This window comes from Musa acuminata, chromosome BXJ3-6, assembly GCF_036884655.1.
Source record: "Musa acuminata AAA Group cultivar baxijiao chromosome BXJ3-6, Cavendish_Baxijiao_AAA, whole genome shotgun sequence".
Lineage (NCBI taxonomy): Eukaryota > Viridiplantae > Streptophyta > Magnoliopsida > Zingiberales > Musaceae > Musa > Musa acuminata.
This window is the reverse complement of record NC_088354.1, coordinates 34,273,054-34,288,908: the sequence shown is the minus strand read 5'-3', so window position 1 is coordinate 34,288,908 and position 15,855 is coordinate 34,273,054. Positions and strand designations below refer to the sequence as shown.

At 41.6% G+C, this 15,855-nt stretch overlaps 2 protein-coding genes and 1 long non-coding RNA gene across 4 annotated transcripts; 2 read left to right on the top strand and 1 right to left on the bottom strand.

Moving 5' to 3' along the window:
- Nucleotides 1-23: 23 nt before the first annotated feature.
- LOC135640313 (uncharacterized) lies at nucleotides 24-3,705 on the bottom strand. Its single transcript, XR_010497264.1, has 3 exons — nucleotides 3,581-3,705; nucleotides 2,503-2,563; nucleotides 24-2,230 (listed from the first exon to the last, which is right to left on the bottom strand). It is a non-coding gene; the product is annotated as an uncharacterized LOC135640313 (long non-coding RNA).
- A 591-nt stretch (nucleotides 3,706-4,296) lies between these two features.
- On the top strand, nucleotides 4,297-5,400 carry LOC135640038 (E3 ubiquitin-protein ligase ATL41-like). The gene has a single exon (XM_065154131.1). The coding sequence runs from the start codon at nucleotides 4,544-4,546 to the stop codon at nucleotides 5,261-5,263; it is 720 nt and encodes a 239-aa protein (XP_065010203.1). The 5' UTR covers nucleotides 4,297-4,543; the 3' UTR covers nucleotides 5,264-5,400.
- A 3,437-nt stretch (nucleotides 5,401-8,837) lies between these two features.
- On the top strand, nucleotides 8,838-10,900 carry LOC103989184 (basic leucine zipper 2-like). Of its 2 annotated transcripts, none has more exons than XM_065153148.1 (4): nucleotides 8,838-9,713; nucleotides 9,801-9,891; nucleotides 10,013-10,139; nucleotides 10,482-10,900. In XM_065153148.1, the coding sequence occupies exons 1-4, from the start codon at nucleotides 9,220-9,222 to the stop codon at nucleotides 10,595-10,597; spliced, it is 828 nt and encodes a 275-aa protein (XP_065009220.1). In that variant the 5' UTR covers nucleotides 8,838-9,219; the 3' UTR covers nucleotides 10,598-10,900. The 2 variants fall into 2 exon arrangements, with proteins under 2 accessions (XP_065009220.1, XP_009406251.2); XM_009407976.3 differs by having other exon boundaries at nucleotides 10,474-10,900.
- Nucleotides 10,901-15,855: the final 4,955 nt, after the last annotated feature.

The window sequence follows — 15,855 nt, the reverse complement described above, 5'->3', positions numbered from 1 at the left end:
TATTTTAGTGCAGTGACAAAAAGTATACAGGTTCAACGTCATAAATAGGTAGTATCTCACACTCTAATGTTATTATTTTTATAATAAATAAAATCACAATATATGCTTGAATTTAGAACTACGTGGAAAGAATGAGGATTTATCAATTATTATGAAATATATTATAATAATATTAATTTTCATTGTAAAGCATTAAAAAATTCAAAAACAAATTATTGTATAAATCTCAAAAATATATGATAAGATTAATAATTAAGATTGACGAGGATTTAAGGTAATTGAATTTTGATTGTAGTATTCTTCAATTTTCTTTTCACCAACCAAAACATGATAATCAATCCAATCAACTAAGACATTGCAACTCCATTTAAATATACTAAATATACTGCAATCGGTTTGGTTCATTCTTGATCATTTCAACTGACTAGGTTTGGACGTGAAAAAAAATAGTTTTTTTTCTTTTCAAAAGGGCATTTTTGGTATTTTAAAAATATAGGAGTTCTATACGAAAACAGTGGCACCATGCCAAAGGAACCCAAAATATGATATTTTTTCTCAGGAAATTGAGCTATTTTGAAGAGACCATTTACAACCGTTTTTTAGAATTTACAAGGCATTCAGTAAATATTCCTATTGTAAATTTATTTACCTTCATAATCTTTGTCTCATGTCTTCGATGACGGAGCATATATCTTATTGTGATAACCTTAATACCTCACCCTGAATATACACCAAAGCTGAGCATCATTCTGGTGGGTAAACTAAACCTAGCCTTAGAGCACATAATTTACATGGGCCTTGATCATCTAAAATATTAAGGTTGAGATTTGAACAGATATGTCAAATTATTTATTATTTTTAATTCATCTAAAATATTAAATTAGATAAAAACTTGTTCATTTATGCATTCGTGGCTGATGAGTCAACACGGCTTGGTCCACGAGTCGATGTCGAGAGCCTCCTGCCGACTGAGCTGGTTGTCGAAGCCGACTAAATCCTCGAGTCAGGGGGTAGGTTGGTCGATGGCTTGCCATGAGGGCGCCGGTCCACGACTCCCGAGGTTGGGCTACCTTCCTACAAAAATGACCTTCGTCGGGTGATCCCCGACTTTGGCCCCTCCGACGAGCAAGTCAGTTGTCTCCCTTTTTTTTCTCTCCCCTTTTTGGAGACCAGGATAAAGGTCTTTATACTAACGTGAGAGGGTCGATTATATGTGGATTGGTGTGATGGACACAGCACGACATTAGTACGGATTTTGGCTTGGTGTGCGGGGCGTTGCCGTCCCGGGATTGCCAAGACCAGGCGTGTCGAACAGTGTCTTGAGGGTACGAGTTCTGACGTGACGTGTGGCATCAGTTGTAACGTGTTCACGTGGCAAAACATGCCTTATCACCCCTATACTTAATTTTAAAGTGAATGGTGATATTTGAACACAACCCTTCTAATTTATTAGTACGTTAAATTATTGATCGTCCTCAATCCATCTAAAATTTAAACCCAATAAATGAGACAGAAGGTATAAACATATATTCATAATAAGATACATCTGTTGCAAAGTTGCCCCTTTTTTTCTCTCTAATCCTATTAAGACTCTGTTCAGAATTCGTTAAAGTGCTTAAAGATCCTCACCAACTATTTAATGAATACACTCAGTGTCCTGTAATCCTACTACTAAATTTAGTGCATATACACAACCACGAAGACTGCAAAAAAAGAACAAAAAAAAAGGACCAAACACATTTTTCATAGAGAGCATGATAATAAACCATGCATCAATCAGAGGTACACTAATCAGTTGTGCAGAGAAAAATAAGAAGTTTACCGACATAATGATAATCAATCAACTGCTAATATAAGAATGGGGGAGTTGCAGTTAACTAAAATCTCTAAAGAGAAATGACGTGAGAAATAAGTGAATAAACAATAAATGTGCAGTCGAATCGAAAGGTTTCTAACAAACGGGATCCAAAATTTTTTGTTTAATGCAATCATCAAATGCCAAAAGGAAAACAGAAATTTTTAATTTTTCAGGTGCTAATATGTGTATATGAAGCAATTGATTATCGACTCGTAAGAAACCATGCAAGAACCTTTTGTAGTAGTATCTATACTTGTATCATGAGGTTACCTTGTTTGGGCTTCAGTTTTCTCTACATTTCCATGATTTCCTATGCAATTCAAAGTCCACGTTTTCTAGCTCAGTATCTTCCAAATTTTTAACACATTGAACCTAAGAATATAATTTTGGATAATATGGTCAATCAAATCGTAAATTAGACTTAATATCTTCTGCATTCTTACACAAATACAACGAAAAGAAATCTAAAAATTAAGAATTCAAATATCTAAGTATTTATACTATTTCAACATCTACAACAATAATAAGACCATGAGTCACAACTATTTAAGATCAACTATATAAATCTTAAGTATTTACATGATGTAATGGCAACACGTTTATCATCATTAAAAACAAAAAAAGTTTCAGTATTATCAACTAACCTTCCTTTTAGTGAAGTACATATTTTAACGAATTGGCATCCTTTGGATCTGTCACTGGCTACTGAAAGAAGACAGTAGAGCATTAAAAAGCCTGAAACACATTATTTGGGTTCTCAGAAACATACAAAAAATAATCAGTAACGAACGAATACATGACACGACAAATCATACTTCGTAAAACTAGCGGACTTTCAAAAGAATGCCAATTTATTTCAGTCACATTAATCACAGTGCAACCTAAGAAGATTAAAACCCACATAAGATAATATGGTGAAACTAGAGATAGATACTTAAGCCTAAGTTAATAGTAATACATCCATCAAGTTCTTATAATTTAATTTATTAATTCCCAACTTTCATTATAGGACTAAACCGAGGGGAATACAATATTGGCATCCAAAAGGACTGTTTTGAATTTTTCAGGTTAGGGAGCTAGCTAATTGATATATGGATCTCAGTTCCTGCATTTTGCAGTCTTCCTTCAGATTGATTTCTAGCTATCCGACAAAATTTAATGGGTTACTTATGATAACTTTTTCTCTGTGAACAAATGTTTTCTCTGTATGGGCGTTTACTGCATACTACAATCAACATAAAGAAAACAGGGTATCTGAGAACCAAATTAGATCTAAGGCTTTCCTGAAGTATATCAACCAAGAAAACTGATAATTTAACAATGTCAGAAAATGTAACTAACACTTAGCTACTCGGATCAATTTAACAATGGCAAAGGGATTCTGAGAAAGGAACAGAAACATATCAAATCATAGAGCACATTAAACGTGTCTGGGGCGTCACGAACCAAATGCCACCGGGAAAAACAAAGAACAAAATTCCTCAAGTTCATACAAATCCAGTTCGGCCCATAACGTCCTACGATCCTCTGCCATATCATTCTCGATCCGTGTCAAATAGAATACGAAACGCGGCATTACTGGTATCTTCTACTTTGAAGATGCGGAAAATAGGGTTTCGATCACGATCCATCCGATCTCCATCAAAGATCGCCAAAAAAACACAGAGACTTCTCCAGAGATCTGATGACGGAGAAGAAAGAGAGAAAGAGGGAATGGCGAACCTGAGACCGTAGCCTTCTCTTCGCTGTTCGTTCCACTTCACTGGAAGCCATGGAGACGGCCGAAAGAAAAGATAACTTTCTCAATTAGCTGCCCTCCCGTCCTATTTATAGGCTAAGGAGAGAGGCCGGGAAAGTCCCGTGTTTCGGTTACGGGCGTCGAGCTAACCGGAGAATACAAATATGCCACATAATTCTACGAGAGAAGAATTGTCCTTCGTTCTGGACTGTCTGATCTGTTTCGGGACGCTGAGCCGAGAGATCGTGTTGGGCCCACGAAGTTTCAATCAGGCCCACCTATGATTCTTTGCCTATTACGCTGCTGTAACACAGTGGATTGAATGAAAGGGTACCGTTTCCTCATAAGACCAACTTGTGGAACTTACCATTTTTACATGTACCAAATCACCTTATAATGGTCTATTATTGTATGTGTTTTGTTATATGAACCTTTGAAAACATAATAATTAGATATACCATTATATATATATATATATATATATATATATATATATATATATATATATATATATATATATATATATATATATATATATAAAATCGAAAAGGACGAAAAGGGTCCAAGACTGACGATATTGTTTTGTTAATTGTTTGTTTTTCTTAGAAGCTAAGACCGGCGTGTCACTGTCGCTCCACGGATGCATATGCCTTTAAAGAGTTGCACCATTTGCGGATGTCTCACTTCCACTGATGCGAAAGATTAGAATTGGTCAGAGTTATCGAAAGAAAGCAATCATAGTTCCCCTTTTAAAGAGAGAAATTTGATGGATTAGTTAGTCAACTAAACTTCTCTTTTTTGTAGTACTTTTGTTATGGTAGAATTAGCAAAGTCTAGTCCACATTTAGCGTTTAAGATCGAACTGCTGCAAGGAGACAGGCGTACACCGGAGGAGAGGGACGAGTTGGGCGCTCCCGCACCCGCCACAGCCACCAGGAAGCGCCGCCATGTCTACTAACGTTCCATCCGACGGGTGGCTTGTCTACGACGAAAGCAACAACAGCTACGACCTGAACACGAGGATCCTGAAGACGGCCGTCATCTGCTTAGCTGCCGCCCTAGTCGTCATGGTCTTCCTCCACCTCTACGTCCGCCACTTCCTCCTACGTCGGCGCCGGTCCGGTGGCCTCACCACCAGCCACTCCCTCCGCTTCTACGTGAATAACCCCGCTAACGACGAGCCCAGCAACGAGGGGCTCGATCCCACTGCCATCTCCGCCCTCCCGACGCATCCTTATCGAATGGCGGGCGAGCCTGGCGGCTGCCAAGACGAAGGGCGACGGGAGGAGTGCGCCATTTGCCTGAGCGCAGTGGAGGAAGGGGAGACGGTGAGAGCGCTGCCCAGCTGCAAGCACCTGTTCCATGTCGGCTGCGTCGACATGTGGCTGGGCTCCCACTCCACATGCCCAGTGTGTCGGACGGCCGTGGATCATCCACCGAACACCACAGTCGATGTCGACGAGGCATCCACCGTGCCACCTGCAAGAGATACGCAGGACCCGTCGGAGGCAGCTCCGGCGTCTCAGGAAAGCACGCCGTCGGGACGGAAGGACTTGGTCTCGGCATCCTCGCGACCGAGTTCGTCGTTTAGGATGATGTTGAGCTGGGAAAGGTCAACAGCGAGGAGGGCTCAAGGGGAAGGGTTGGAAGACATGGAGAGACAGTGAAAACCTCATATGTTACTTGTTTCACATACACAATGCATTTACTCCATACTTGTTGGATTACATTTCTCTCTTTCTTTACTGGAGTTGCTGACTCATGACCATATTGCAACCACCCTCGAACAGCAGATTGTTGTTGTGGTGAGGCACATATCGACGACTGCAGAGTTCCTCGTTAGTCAATAGGACTCATAGATGGGGCCTCCCACGGAAATGTGTGGGGCCCGTTGTGGGAGGGAGAGAAAGATAGATATATAGACTTAGAGAGAGAGAGAGAGAGAGAGAGAGAGAGAGAGAGAGAGAGAGAGAGCCACTTCGTTACCTTTTCTATAGTTAACTCACATGGCTTAGTTGTAAGGTGGACTTTGCCATGCTGGTTTCGGACTCCTTGTGATTGCGTATATTTCCAATTGCTTTAACAACAGTGAGGTTGAGAGTTAATACATCGAGCCAGCTGTATGTACGCTGATATTGATCGGATGACAGCCAACCCACGGCTCTCGATTCTTTTGTGTTGTCATAGTTTAGGTATAATTAATACCATGTGTATTGTCTATGTCGCCGACACATTATTGCTCATGCCATCAACTAGAGTAGGTTGGATCAGATCGAAACCCAACCAACTCCAGTTTCGACCCAACCTAACTGGTTGATTAGATTAACGATGAGACGGATCACATCAAGGAAATCGAGTCAGGTTATTCGTGTTCAACATATCTTATGTAAAGATGCAACTGTAAGTACAATTTATGGGATGTATGCTATATTTCCTACATTTTATCGAATCAATTTGAATGTCGCCTTGTCGGATCACGTTGTATTAGATCCGAAATTGAGTAATCATAATCTAACACAAGTTGATGTGGAGTTGAGATTCCGTTGCCATGAAACACGCCAACTCCCCTACGTAGCCAATTGCGTTTAGAGAGAGATAAGGTGGAATCAGGCAGCACGCTTCTTGATGCATGCCACCTTGTCCTACCAGAATCTAAGACTCTATATACAAGTCGGGAATTAGGTAACGAATCAAGCTGAGAGATGAAGCATTATTCTATATCCGACGCACTGAAGCCATCCTCTAGATTTGACAGGGCTAATAATGGGCCGATTGTGAGCAACAAGTATCTGACCACCTGTTTTAGGCCCGTTTGAATTGATCGTAGATAAAACATTTGGTGTTATCTTCTATTTTGAATATTAAATCAAACTTTTTTGATTAGATATTATTTTGATTCAGGATTTTTAGTTGAGATTGGAGTTTCTATGGATTCAAAGTCTTGAATTTATTTTTCTATTAGTAAAATGATCATTAATATTTTAGAATCAAGAAGAGATGAGATAGAGTCAAAAGAAGATCAGAAATCAGAGATATAAAAGATTGTAAGTTATCATATGAGTTTTTAATTTTAAAATATACTCCTGTATGATTTATTTCTGAGCTTAGATTATAACTAAATCTTTTTTAAAATGTCATATATTAAGTTTAAGTTTGATTCATTATAAGAGTGAAATGGCAGTGACAAGAAAATATCACATATATTCGTTCTAAGAAGTGTCAGCTTGTAAGAGGTCGACATCTGGTGCCACCACCACAAGATGGTGCAGTTCGGCGAACAGCTGGATCCTGTGGTGGCTGCTATTTACATGTGCAGTATGCAAAAAAGGCCGAATCTTTTCTGATAACCTATTCGCAAGCTGTCATCGATGCTGTCCTTTTCCTTTGGGGCCCCCACCCACGCGCCCAGCCATTACCAATTTTGTGTTCACCGGACCCCACATCGATCCAAAGTAAGTTAATTCCCCTTGTACGAGAAGATGGTCGACCGTAAGACAATATAATAGAACGCTAATGAAGTAGGTGATACGAGTGATCGATAACAATCTCTAATGCTTGTTAGAGGGTGCTCCATGCTCATTCCAGAGAGAACGCAGAGCGAGATGAACAACATCATGCATCGAAGTGTCTGTCCATAAGAATGGAACGGGACCCCAAACAGTGCTTCCGACACCGCCATGTTCATCCCGCTCAGAACCAGTATCCTTCCTTTGCTTTTTGCCCTTTCACTTTTTCACGTGTGACGTGGGAAGACATTTAGATGTAGCAAGGTGTACATGTCCCCCCCCCCCCTTTGGTCTCTTGTGCTGCTGCTCCCACACACACACCATTTCTCGTGGCCATCCTTGCAGCCACCTTTCTCACATTTAATCTCTTTTTGTTCGTAAGGCGGAAGAACAAGAAGACTTGGTTCTCTTGATCGATCACTGGGTAGGTTTGTTTCTTCAACTTGTGTATCTAAGCTTCTCCGTGATACCAGGTTGAACGATACTGGCAATGCTAGTTCATCACACATGCCTCTCTGACCACATATTGTACCATCAGAATGGTTTACGAGTATATTGTATTCTCCAAATCTTAGAATATCCAGAGGGATGCACTGCCTTTCTCTCTTTTGCAGTTCTGAGTTTTTGTTCTCTCTTTCTGGTATGGTCGTACTGCCAATTATTCCGGGCTACTATAAAACTAGCGGCAATGTGCACACCACAACCACTCTCCCACGACAGCGCAAAACACTGTTAATCCCGAGAACAGCCGTAGATGGCCAACAAGATAGCCCGAAGTTGCCAAGAAACCCACCGAGATGAGTGGGAGAATAGAGCGGAAATGGAAGAAGAAGAAGAAGAAGAATGAAGAAACAGACGGAGATCCAAGGCGTGGTGCATGTGAGAGACGCATTTCTTGGGCAAGAAAAGCACATTTGAGGAGGGCATCATGCAGCAGCAAGGCAAACTGTGCACATGGGAAGGCATGATGCGATTCTACGACTACCACATGCACCTGCGCTCCTCTTCATTTCCACCTCTTGAACAGCTCATCCCCCACTCCAATAACTTACATTTGCGCACTCATTTATCTACTCCCAACATCAACAGAAGAAGAACATCAATGGCGGGATTCCTGCGCCTATCAGAACGTGGCATTGTAGATCCAAAGCATTGTAGATACGGAACAAAGACATGATTGTTGGGTGAATTCGGCATCAGATGTTTACGCTGGTTTCGATACAGTTCCCCAGATGGATGCCATCTTTAATCATTGGTTGCAGTTTACCCAACCAACAACTATGATAAATCACTCTCTTCCCTTTTACTGCCATGTCCAAGTAGCTTATGGATCATTCAAGATGCACTCTATCAGACATCTACCAAAAAGAGAAGACGTCGGAACGAACAAATGTTGTTGTACTTTTTCGCTATTTCATCACAATACAATCTCGTTACCGATGAACTTGATGAAGGGTGGAGAGTGAACTCGTCCCATTAGGCATTTGCGTATCATCAAGGATTACTTTTTGTCCGTCACCTTTCTCTCTCGGATCCCAATGAGCTTGTAAACTATCGGACGCCATCACCAAAACTGTAAAGATGTCTATAGGAGGATTTGGTTTCTGACGGCCAAAAGGTACGGTCACATCGGCACGTGGTCGCTGAATGCTGCGACTTCCCTGCAATACCGTTGATCTCTCCAACTCCCCTCCATTTCCGCCTCGCCTCTACTCATCTTTCTGTCTTCCCCTCCCTCTCTCCCTCTCTCCCTCTCTATCTCTCTCTCTCTCTCTCTCTATAACAGCTGGTGCTAGCTGTCCTCCTCCTTCTTTCCCTTGTCATGTGACTCTCTCCTCTAAATCCTCTCCTCCTTCCCCCAGCAAAGCTAACTTAACCTGCCACCAACACCTCCAACTCCGTATCGCAAACCCCAGAGAGAGAGAGAGAGAGAGAGAGAGAGAGAGAGAGAGAGAGAGACTCTAATTGTCTCAAGGATAAGTTCAATCATCAACTGGAAATGCAAGATGCTGTTGTTACATCTATGTAGCCAACAACATTGCGTAGCGTTCGTTCTCAGCTCTCTCTGTAACGAGAGAGAGAGAGAGATATAAACACAGAGAGAAGAGAGAAGAGCAATGGCACAGCTACCTCCGAAGATCCCTAGCAACATGTCTCCAAACTGGCCCAACCTTGGCCACCATGCGGTCCCTCCATCCTTCCTTCCGATCGCGCCGCCGCTCGCCCCGGGCTCTCAACCCTCCTGGGTCGACGAGTTCCTCGACTTCTCCTCCGCCAAGCGCGGCAACCACCGCCGCTCCGTCAGCGACTCCATCGCCTTCCTCGAGCACCCCCTCGAGGGCGAGGGCTCCGACTTCGACCGCTTCGACGACGACCAGCTCATGTCCATGTTCTCGGACGACGTGCCCCCGTCGTCCCTCTCGGGCGCCGTCCCGGCCTCCTCGTCGTCCACGCCCTCGGACCACAACAGCTTCAACGAGGACAAGCCGACCGACCAGAAGGCCAAGAACGAGTCGGAGGAGGCGCAGAGCGCGTGCAAGGAGGAGCCGCAGGCGGTGGCTCAGCCGGCCACCGGGACGGAGACAATCGTGGATCCCAAGAGGGTGAAGAGGTAAACATTACGTACACCAACGCATGCAGCTCGTTGTGGCCATTCCATTTCTGACGCATTGCTGCTGCATTATTTGCATCACATTAGGATCTTAGCGAACCGGCAATCGGCGCAGAGGTCGCGGGTGAGGAAGCTTCAGTACATTTCGGAGCTCGAACGCAGCGTGACGACGCTGCAGGTAACCTTCGTTCTCAGAATCCTCTGTTCAAAACAAGAATGTGAGGAAGCTGGAGCAATTCTAGGTTTTTCTCTTCTAACCATTTTGTTCGTATACTCGATCCGGCGGTGCCAAAACGAAGACCGAAGTATCGGCATTGTCTCCTCGAGTCGCCTTCCTCGATCACCAGCGATCGCTGCTGACGTTGGGCAATAGCCACCTGAAGCAACGCATTGCGGCATTGGCGCAGGACAAGATATTTAAGGACGGTAAGCTCTTGCTTATCCTTGGACATTAATATGATGAGAATTAAGCCTATTTACGCACAGCTGCTTCTGTGCTTATTGTTCTACATAGAAGAACATATGGTGAACGTTACAATGACGGTGGATCTACCATTCAAATTGTTTATAGCGTAAACTTCAAGATCAGACTGCATACATGTTTCCGCTTGGTAATTATATTTAATGTAACCCTAACCCTAGGTGATTATATTAACTGTAACACAAGGAAAGCTACTAAAAAGCCTTAACCATTGTAAAGCTGTTGTTGGTTTGCATTCATAATGTTCTCAAGTGGATGAGGTTTTACGTGATGCTGTAGCACACCAGGAGGCACTAAAGAAGGAGATCGAGAGACTCAGACAAGTCTATCACCAGCAAAACCTAAAGAAAATGGCACCGCCCACATCGGAACCAGCCGTGAGCACAGAAAAAGAGCTGCTTAGCTGATGCAGCGCAGGCCATCATGCATGGCAGCAGGAGAATGCTCGTCCATTCACTGCAGTGATCCTGGTAGTGTTCATCGATTTGGAGCCCCAGAAGAAAAAGCCTCTGTGATTTTGCTGGTTCTGCAGGATCTTTTTCTTTCTTTCTTTTGGTGCATTTCATTCGATTCAAAGAACAAAAACAGGATGAAAGTTAAAACAATGAAAGCCTTTGGATGTTGAAGCTGCAAGTGTGGAGGCCTGTGAAGCATTTGATGTATAATTGAACATTGTTGATAAGCTAATTCCATGTTGTGAATGTAAGCTGTTGTTTACGCTTTCGATTGCTGTATCTGCTGATGATATCCAGATAATGAAGTGACAAACCGAGCCAAACAAATAAGTGTATGAACTTTGTTTCTTTCTCTTATTTGTTCACCTCCATCAATAATTATTGATGAAAACTTTGTTGGGCCGCTGCTTGCCTCCATCATCTTCAAAAGCTCATTATTTTTTCCTCTGTAAATTCTGAGAAGGAGAGTAAAACATCATGAGATGGACAGATATATATATACATCACTAGTTCTATAATCTAGCTATATCAAATATTTATAATCAAGAAAAACATACACAAAGTTGATATTCACAGATTAAGAAGAACAAAATAAATTCAAATTTTGTGCACACCAAACGAACCTCCTCCTCATAGGCTTCATGTGGAATGCACTAAGAGATTCCAATCTATCTATCCATGACATGCCCTTTCCATTTGGACTTTGTTATTGCATGGAACTGTGGCCTCACCTTGCTGCATGTGCATTTTGGGGAACAGAACATGGATCTTCTTAGCTGGCTGCACTTGCCAGGGAAGAAGGAAGGATTCCTCTCACCATTAGACACTTCCCATTGTTTTAATGCACGTAATCTGGATGCAGAAAGCAACCCTTCTTTTAGATACAAATGCAGCAAAGTTGGAGGCTTGTTTTACTGAGAAGATGTATAAAGTAAGCACAAGAAAAAAGAGAATTATGACACCTTTTCATTTGTAAGTGGCAAAATCTTCATACCAAAAAATAATAATAATTGAGAGAATCAACACTAAAATAAAGACTCCGAAATAAAAAAAATTAATTTAATTTCTTACTGAATAAAAATAAATTAAAAGCTCGTCAGAGTTATCATCTATATTTTCACATGTAAAATCAGAAGAATTTTCATGGCTGATACGGGCCGGCCCATTAATAGCCACTGTTATATGAAAATGACCGGCCGGTCCATCAACAGTTAAAACATTATAGTCCGCTACTGCTGATTACAATTCGATTAATGCTGATAGAAAAGGAATCATCTCTAAAATTAATGGAAATGCACTCCTTCCCATAATAATAATAATAACATCACCCATTTCCATCGTTATGAGATTGGTGCGGTGAGATAAGATCTGCCGCTCGTGTCTGCGGATTCATATTTATTACTTTCTAATATTTTATTCTTTTGTTAAAATACCAAACCCGTTGACTATTTGAATAACAATGGGTGTGATTCGTTCTAAATTAGTCAAACAAATATTTTGACTTTGTATAAAAATATGTATCTTCAAAGTCTGTGATCTTCGTAACTATTTGATTAAATTTAAGTTTAGCAGCATCTACGCATCTTTGCACAACCTAAAAATTTGCATATAATACATTGTTGCATTCGATCTTACTTATTATTCATTGTAATTCTAATTTATATCAATGCTTATAATACATTAATATGATACAAAAACAATTAGATGTACTAAATTTATGGTTTGCAGTGGCTACTGCAGAGGATATATATATATATATATATATATTCCAACTTTACAACGTCAAATCTTTTGTTTTGAAACTTTATAAGGATATATAAAACTAATATTAATATTTATTTCCACAGGTGTTTTTCTCTGCGGAGGTGTAAGTGAGATACTTATAGCGATGAGCATTTATTCCCACAAGGAAGTGTATTGCTCTACGGAGGTATCCCCACTGTAGTACAAAGTAGGGTGATCTCTTGCTTCGCCATAACCCACCATCCCAACCTGCTCATCGATGTACTCGTCCAAATACCAATCAACCATGTCACTGCATGGAGCTTCGATGGCCGCCGACTCAGTCGCCGCCCAGAAGCCATGGCTCCCGAGACCTGAGAGAACGTCGTCCAGTCTGCAGTCTTTGAACTCCTCCTGGTGACGGACTGACTCCAGCAGCATGTCCTCACCGCTGCTACCCATTACCGGGCCGGCGGCCGAGATCTCGGCTGCTAACCCGAGCTTATTGTCGTCATCGCCGTCTTCTCCACGTTGCTCATCCAACAGCTCCATGAGAAGGGCGCCATCGAGCTCTGTCAGCACATCCAAGCCCTCATCATCCCACAACTTATCATCGGCAGCTGCTTCCATACTGGCAGAAGGATCACCAAGGATAGATGAGGAAATGATGATGACTCCACGACCAGCCCTCCGGTGCCATATATAATGGTGAGCAGGTAGGGTTTCCAACGCAAGCATCATGGGTAACTTCCCACTGACATGGCTAAAGCGACGTGCACCTAACTCGGTAGCCATCTTCCATGTGGAGAGATGATGGATGAAGAGCCTAATTCATCAACCCGACCGGCTTTTCCAGCACAGCTCAGTATCGAGTGGGTCTGGAAACGCATGTGACAGGGGCGGCAAGCATCACGAGGCACATGAATAAATTAGCCGGTGGGACACCGCAAATAGACAATGGAATGGAAGGCATGCAGGCAGTGGCACTGGCTTCATAATTATTTGACCGAGTCAAAGATTCAGAAATCATATAAGAAAAACCCAAAGAGCTGTCAAGAGAGTGATGCAAGCTTTAGCGAGTGATGTGGGTGATGTTTGATGAATCAGTCGGATTCCTATCACCAAGTAAACAGCGGTGAGTAACACCACCATGGTGATCAAGATAAACACCGGTTTACATGGGAGCTTTTCCATGGAGTGAGTCAATTTGCTTGAGGTGTGTCTGCACACAGAAGCACGTGATGATGTTGGGAGGGTGGGTAGAAGCTGAGGACGCTTCCCAATGGCATGTCCTTGGCGGCAACGAGGGATCGATGAGACGTGAACCCACCAACCCATTCCTCGCCCATCATGGAGTCTTCATCACAAGCAGCTCAGCTACCTGTCGTACTTGCGGAGTTTTAAGTGGCTGCAGTCGTTTCATCAATGGAGATGTACGAGTCCCACTATAGAGTTGCACTATGTTTCTGTCGCTGTAGACCCGGGCTTGGATCCTCATGGGAAGAACCATGATATCCTACCTTTAATGAGCAATTTCAACTGCAGATCTGGAAGAGAAGTTCCATTTAGCATGAACTACAAGACAAAGTCAGATCATGTCTTCTTCCTGTAAGGAAAACCAATCAGTATTGCCGACAGAGTGGTTGGTTCTTTTAGTAGCTTTCGTCCTATGAAATAGGACCTCACTTTAAGATTGTAGATCCAAATGAGCTGTAGACACAGTTTGAGTAGTAATCTTCGGGAGAGAATCCAACATCTAAAAACCAAGCAGTGTGAGAGGAGCACCAAAGGATAACATGGAATATTTGTATGTCAAACGACGGAGAAAGTTGTCTTCCGAGGCAAAAGAGTAAACTACTGCACTTCAATGTTCTTAATTTGCTTGACTGGTCCTTTTCGCTCAATACTTGGCATCAATAAGTTCTTTAAGTGGTCCTCCTGCTGCGAAAATTTACTTGTAGTTATCATTGAGCAGCTAAAGTGTCTCTTTTCATCAAATAAGATCCATATAATGGTTGATAAAAAGTCACACAATTCGAGCCATTATTAGGCATGATGGGTTGGAGTCTAATTGTCCATCTCGAGTAGAAAGCAAGGAGTCAACCAAATAATTTCTTTTGAATTTGTCTATGACATAGGTTTAGACAGCACCACAGACAAATCGAAGGTCAAGGATCTATAGGGTGGTTGGTACGATTAAAAGGATGCATTTGCCGAGTAATGTCAAAGAGAAAACCTCAAAAGAAAGAAAGTGAGATTTCTTCGGATGCATTATTATCCGACACTGAATCTTCTAAATTTATTAGATATCAAAGAGTTTTTTTTCGAGCACATCCTTAGTATAGGTTTACAGGATCGTTTAACGTGTTAGATTAGATTCAAACCACATTAACGTGTTAGATAATCAAAATCTATCTATCTTAACAATTCTATATGTTATTTTGATTAAGGGGAGATATAGTGATGCAGTATATCTGCGGTTGGACAAAGATCATTGCCACTTCAAGCTAGTATGATTCATTATATATATTAGAGACTAAACTATAAGAGCACGAAAGAATGGATATGCATGACAAAAGTACATATTCTTATCGAATTGGGTCTATGAAGGTTGTTTGTACCAAATCTTCCGAATTGATCTATAAAGCATAACACCTTGGAAAATATTGAGTTACTTCATCAAAAGAAAACATTTTTCTCTCATCTTTTAATTTACCGTGTTATTTTATCGAGAAAAATCTGTTGGGAAGAAACCTGTTAATGCGGAATAATTCTTTCCCTATTTGTGTATCAAAATAGGTTCCTCATCAAAATACCAACTTGATATCCAAATGAAAATATCAATCAGCACAGCATAAACAATAGAGCAATAAATCAATCACACAGTGAGACCAAATCTTTTTAACGTGGAAAACCCAATGTGGGAAAAACCACGGGACCGTAGTCCACCTCAAACTTCCACTATCAATAATGATGATAACAGGTTTACAGTAGGTCTTCTCTAGAATAACTAGAGGATCAGAATAACATCAAGAACATAGATCTTGGCTCAAGAATAGCATATCTTCATCACATAGATGGATCTTCTCCAAAGAGATTTTCTAGGTCTCACAAAGTGGATACCACAGGAAAATACCTTAGAGAGGGTAAACTGTAGATCAACACCGTTAGGATTGTAGAGTTTACTGCAAGGATTCTCCACATAAAATTTGGGCCGAAACTGACAACGTTTGGCCACCGATCGTCAAGCAGAAAACTCAGAAACCTTACTTTCTCTCTCTATTTCTCTCTGCACGCCGTCGCTGTTCACTGTGCACGTACGCTGCACGCTGCACCCTGCTCTCCATTTTTTCTGCATGCCCTAATTTGCCTTACTTCACCTTAATTAGTGATTTGGGCTCAATAGGCCCAATTTGTCCAAGCCCACATATGGGCTGGACCCAACAATTCTCCCCCTCCAGCTCATATGGTGGGCTGTACCAAG

What these genes read in the sequence shown, in the direction of transcription:
- LOC135640038 (XM_065154131.1), top strand. Translation starts at nt 4,544, where the DNA reads ATGTCTACTAACGTTCCATCCGACGGGTGGCTTGTCTACGACGAAAGC.
- LOC103989184 (XM_009407976.3), top strand. Translation starts at nt 9,220, where the DNA reads ATGGCACAGCTACCTCCGAAGATCCCTAGCAACATGTCTCCAAACTGG. An exon ending in GATCCCAAGAGGGTGAAGAG is followed by an intron (nt 9,714 to 9,800) that starts GTAAACATTACG and finishes GCATCACATTAG; the next exon opens with GATCTTAGCGAACCGGCAAT. An exon ending in GCAGCGTGACGACGCTGCAG is followed by an intron (nt 9,892 to 10,012) that starts GTAACCTTCGTT and finishes GCCAAAACGAAG; the next exon opens with ACCGAAGTATCGGCATTGTC.